General features: G+C 48.8%; 1 protein-coding gene across 1 annotated transcript; it reads left to right on the top strand.

Moving 5' to 3' along the window:
* Positions 1-274: 274 nt before the first annotated feature.
* Positions 275-2,093, top strand: LOC118215300 (C2 calcium-dependent domain-containing protein 4C-like). The gene is made up of 2 exons (XM_035395943.1): positions 275-413; positions 630-2,093. The coding sequence occupies exon 2, from the start codon at positions 651-653 to the stop codon at positions 1,980-1,982; it is 1,332 nt and encodes a 443-aa protein (XP_035251834.1). The 5' UTR covers positions 275-413; positions 630-650; the 3' UTR covers positions 1,983-2,093.
* The last annotated feature ends 3,707 nt before the right edge of the window (positions 2,094-5,800 follow it).

The raw sequence follows: 5,800 nt of genomic DNA, 5'->3' as shown, positions 1-5,800 counted from the left end.
CACGAATGGAAAAACAAATAGCCAAATAAGTTCACTCTCCCTTTGTCCCAAGGTTTTTATCTGAGTCATCTTTCGCACCTGAGTTTGCTGACACGTGTGTTTTCGCTGACTGACCCCAGAGTGCAGTGTTGTGGCTTGGCTGCTTCCATGGAAGCAGACCTTCCTAGGAGAGGCGGGGCCTCCTAACAGAGCGCCGGATTGGCTCCGCCCCCACAGGGCTCTCAGGCCCTATTTAAACGGTGAGTGGCTTGTGCAGTGCTCTCAGACTGTACTGGTTCTGCGAGAGGAGAGGCTAAGCCTGTCACTGAGAGAGCTCCGCTATCCCCGGAACATCCTGGAAACTTTCCGTCTCCTGCCACACAGTCCTGTCTCCAAGGACATAGGGCTGGATTTGCAAAAGCCCAGCACACAAGGTAAGCATATGTGCTGTCCAGACTAGAGACAAGATCTTTACTCATTTCATTTTCTGTCGTCTCTTCATAGAATTTTTGTTCACTTTATGTTAATCTCAAATGCATTGCCTTGAACACTACAGTGGATACAGTGCACTTAGATTCTTTGCTTTGGAGATGATGGTATAGTTTTGTATGTGATCCTAAACTGCATTTCCCTCCACTGTTGTTCTGAAGGTATCTTAATCGGCATCTGGCATGTGGGTGGTGGAGAAGATCCGCGTGTCGGTGGAGAGGACAAACCTGCCCCTCCCCGTGGCAGAATACAGCTTCAAAATCGCAGACATCATGTTCGGGGATAAAACTGCCTGCGGAAAAAGCAAGAGGGCCTCCCTCTGTCCCAACATCATCACCCCGGACACCATCCCAGAGTTCTGCATCCCGTCCCGGGTCACCGCCCTGCAGGACCCCGGCAGGCCCGCCACCGCCGCCCCCCACCCCCACCCCCTCCCCAGGGGCGAGGCTTCGGCGGGGGAGCTGGGGAGCAGCCACATCATCCAGGTGGAGAGCGTGGACGACGGGCCCTCGGAGAGCGGCTTCAGTGATGAGGAGAGCACCAATGCCGACCCGCAGAGCCAGGCCGCCCTCTCCCTGCCCCACCTGGCCAAGGCCCAGACCTGCTACGGCTTCTGCACGCTGCTGGAGAGCCCCAACACCCGGAGGAAGGAGTCCATCTTCCACAGCGACCCCGCCTCCTGCTCCACCCCGCTGCTCGTCCCGCGGAGCAGGTCCAACACCTGCTCCAGGTCCTCCTTGCCCCCCTCGCCCTCCTCGCCCTCCTTCAGCCTCCACGCGTTCAGCTCCCGGCTCTCCCACAGGGGTCTGCCACTCAGCCGGCAGGGCACCCTGGACAGCGACACCACCTCCTCCGCAGAGTCGTCCCCCTTCAGCTCCCCGCTCCTGGCCCGCTCGCCCCCCAGGTCCTCACTGTTCAAGGCGCTGAGCCACGAGAAGCTGCTGTCCCGGGGCGCCCGCAAAACGGCCGTGTCCCGCAACAACTCGCTGTCCACCGACGAGGGCAGCTCCACGGACAGCAGCCCCAACGTGCTGAGGAGGGCCTCCGCGGACCTGCTGGAGCCCCCGCCCTGCGGCTCCCGCCTGGCCCCGCCCGCCATCTTCCCCATGGACCTGGTGCCCTACCGCGACCGCGTCCTGAGGGAGAACCGGGTGCCCCTGGGGCAGGACGGGACCCTGCGGCTCTCCGCCGAGTACTGCCCGGAGAACCAGAGGCTGCGGGTCCGGCTGATCAGCGCCGAGGGGCTGTACGCGCCCGGCGTGGACCCCAAGGGCATCAACTGCAGCGTGAGCGTCGCCATGGCGCCCGGCAAGGCGCAGAAGCAGCGGAGCACGGTCATCCGCAAGAGCCGCAACCCCATCTTCAACGAGGACTTCTTCTTCGACGGCGTCTCGGAGGACGACCTCTGCTTCAGGACGCTGCACTTCAAAGTGGTCAACAAGATGTCCGCCATGAAGAGAGACTACACTCTGGGAGACTGTGAAGTTCCTCTGACGAGCATACTGTCCATGTAATCTTCAGGATTCAGGACTTTTCCCTTTATTTATTTGACCCTGTAAATATGTAAACTTGTTTTGTTTGTACTTTTATACTGCCTTTTCTTGTTGATTAAATCATGACAGAAACTCCCTTGTTCCCTGGTGTTTTGTTCCTAATAAGGAAAATAATGGATCCAACTTAAAACTGATTTAAATATTTTCAGAATCATAGTGCATCCATAAAGATTGGTGCCATAGGTGCCAGGGTCAGAACAAATGTTGGCCCTTTCATTTAATTGGAGCATCTTGTGTACTGTGCTCTTTGTAGACCAGAGTGTTTCATGTAAGGGGATCCCATGCCCTTCACCTCAAATCAAATGGGTTTACGTAGGGTAAATGTCAGCAATGTCAACCTCTAGTGAAGAAGGTGCACAGACGCAGCAGGCTTATTTTATGCCTCAAGAAATACTCACGACCACGCGGATCTTATGTAAGATCTTCTGAAAGTCACACACAATAAAAAAGCAGCACGTCTGCAAGAACATGTTCGATAATGGACCGTTTCCCTTGAACGCCAGAGTGCCCCATTTCCTGTTTTACTCTCACAGTGTTAGTCACCATCTGGGAGACACAGGACTGCAGGCACAGTGGCCCAGGTACAATGCACATTTAAACCTGTTATACTTGTACATTTATGCAGCTTGTTACAAGCCGTTCTATGTTTTCAAATTTAGAGCTATTCACTTACTAAGCAACAATATCCCTGTGACAGTGTCACAACACAGTTACACTCTAAATTAAATATCAAATCCTGAAATTTGTTACAGTAGACTGCTTGAGGAGAAGCACGGGTCCATTAAAATGTCCCAGCCAGCTGGCTATCCACTGACCCAAATAAAGGCCTAATCTGATAAATAATGAGTGCATTTATTTTTGATGCACCCTCACAATGTTCTGTGCTGACCAGGGTGTTTCTAGCTTCCTCTGTTGTCGTCCTGAGAAGACTCATTTAATAATATATATATAATATATAATAATATACATGTATTATATATTGGGTGCAATTAGTTCATGGAAAATGTTATGCACTGTCTTCTGTTGTCTTTTATCCAAGTCACTGGCCTCTCATCAGTGCCAAGGCAAAAATCAATGTGGGAAGCAATCCCATGTGTTCAATCAACATTTGTCTCACAGTTAAATTAAAGTGTATAGCTTTGGGCTATAGTTAAAATGGCTAAAATGTACACCACACGTTGTGATGGAAAAAAACTAACACTTGTATTTAATCATCAAACGAACCTGAATTAAGGTGTGAATTGAATGCAAGCCATGGTCTTTCCATAATGCCTATCTCGGAGCTTCACACCTGCAGGTCAGAAGCGCTAAAACAAACAGCCAACCACCCGGATAAATAATTGTTGTCCCCGTGCTTTTCTAAACTAATTTACCTGTAAATGTAGCCCTCCACTCATCCGCGAGGACAGACTTCTCTTCTTCTCTGAAACGGGCTGGCGGGAGGCTAGGAGCTCCTCTCTGTGGTGCGTGTCTGTACCGGTTTAATGATGCTTGCGTAATCGCGCGCGGCGGTACTGCGTGCGCTCTCCCGGGAAACCAGCGCTGGGAGATGCCGCTAAAAGTAGTTTTCTGAGCGCGAGCTGCTGTACATGTTACATCTGCAAAGGGCAGGAAACCTAACTATAAACTTAAGAAAATTATTTTTGGCGCAGAGTAGCAATTTTCTGGCTACAGCTGCACATTGTTTATTAGCTTGTCTCTGTGGTCGAAAGACCTCTGAGTGAAAGAACGATGCATTGGTGTTGCCTCGTAATGTCTGAAAAAAGAGATATTTCCAGGAAGAGCAAATACTCTACCCAGGGCCCAAACAGGGGGAGGGCCCTCGAAAAGCCTGGAATGATGCGTGAGAGACATGGATCAAGAGAGGAAGGGGGCCCACAGAGACAGCTTATGCATAGGGTCCAGAATTTTGTGCTACACCCCTGATGGTCACCCTCCATTTTATGTTGGGAAAATGTAACCCAGGGATCCTCAAAGGCCAAATTCGCTTAGGTTTGCCGTCAGGTCCAGTGGGCCTGTTTGCAGCTGCACGTGTACAGAAGGCCTCTCAGAGCAAGGCTGAAGCAGCACTCGCAGTACCTCAGAAACATTAAACAGCAATGAGTACATTTGTTCAGCTGCAACATAGCGACTAGATAAAACTCTTAAACCTAGGTCTCTGGGAGAGCCAGGCCGTGTGGTTGCCAAGCAACCCCATTCATTTTGGTCAGGCCCAGGGGCTGGACGTGCCATAGTTTACAAATTTGACCGGGCCTGTAGCAATCTGCTGTTTGCATGGATGTAAAGGCAAATTAAGTGTTCCCTCCACTGGCCTCTGCAATAAAGAAGAAGGTTGCAACCAAAATTAGTACATAATCTGAAAGGATTAGTTTGATACCATAGCTACCGCTTCTTACTTATTCAGATCTGGCTAATAGGACAAGCCCGAGCACCAGGGTGTGGAGGAGCTAATGGATGCTACAGGTTGCCTAGAAATTAATTTTCTCTTGTGAATATTGATGTACTGCAGGCTGAACAATTTATTCATGAAATGTAATCATGAGCCGAGAGTTGCATAAGCGAAGGTGTGTAATCCAGATGTGTGGCATTACATCTAGTTCAAGCCAACAAAGTGTTCTTTTGTGATCTTGTGCATTTGCTAGGAATTGTTCAACATAAAACTGAGCTTCACAAAGCTGCAATTTAGAGCAAGGCTGCCATTCAGAAACCACTTTTATTGCTAAGACCCAGTCTAGGGCCAGACAGTAACAGGGTGAATGATAAGGGAAATGAGTGGGGAATGGGTAAGGGAAATGTAACTCCGGTCCCTATCTGCCTATGCAAATCTAATTGAAAGCTGGCTAGTCTTCGAAGGTTACTGGGCAGGGGGCAGCTTTGAACACTGAGCTTCGGCTCAGTGTTCAAAGCTACCCCAACACACAAAATCATGGGCTAAGGCAAGAATCAGAGTCGAAGGGAATAAGTCAGTGGACATACACAAGATCTAATCAGCAAACAAACCAGAAGAAAAAACAAACAAAAATAGGGTTGAAGCAATCACTATGCACAACACACAAGCACAAGTTCAAAGAGATAGTCCCCACTGGTAATGGCAAATGGTGTCTTTTTCAATCCAAATAACCAGAGACAGAAACGTTCAATCAGATCACGAACCAGAAAGATGAAACGCACGCAGAGACAACAGTAGACACAAACTTACGACAAGGGTCATAACGGTCTCCAAAGCTATTTTTTTTATAAGGAGCACAAAATCTGAAGTAATGGGAAAAAATTATACGGTCATCTTTTATAGTTTTTCCTTCATCTGGACAGGTTTATGTTTGGATGAATCCAAAGAAGCCTTCAGCCCACAATGTCTGTTGCCAATTGTTAAACATGGTGGTGAAACTGTAATGGAGTGGGCTGCCATCTTTTGTGAATCGGTGGGCCTGATGATTGCTCTGTATGGTCGCTTAATGGCCAAGAAATATAAAGCCATTTTACAAAAGACTATTGTACAAACACTGTTCCCTCATGCTGCCCCCGTATTTAAAGATGATAACCCATACACACAGCTAAACAAATTCAAGAGTTGTTTCATGATGAGCAGGATGAAGTCAAGCATCACCCAGGGCTCAAACAAGAACCAGATCTAAAAATCACTCATCCTTTTTGAGAATTTTTGGAGAGTGTGAGGAAGATTTCCACCTCAAAGAAATTGAGGCCCTTTTTCTTGGAGAATGGTTCAATATCCCACTGCACACAGTTCAGAACTTGTACAACAGCATTCCAAGAAGGAA

This window comes from Anguilla anguilla, chromosome 16 (genome assembly GCF_013347855.1).
Source record: "Anguilla anguilla isolate fAngAng1 chromosome 16, fAngAng1.pri, whole genome shotgun sequence".
Classification (NCBI taxonomy): domain Eukaryota; kingdom Metazoa; phylum Chordata; class Actinopteri; order Anguilliformes; family Anguillidae; genus Anguilla; species Anguilla anguilla.
The sequence above is the reverse complement of the archived record's forward strand: the minus strand, read 5'-3'. Positions and strand labels throughout refer to the sequence as shown.

Bases quoted from the DNA above. Each gene is read 5' to 3' on its own strand.
- LOC118215300 (XM_035395943.1), top strand. From the start codon at position 651: ATGTGGGTGGTGGAGAAGATCCGCGTGTCGGTGGAGAGGACAAACCTG.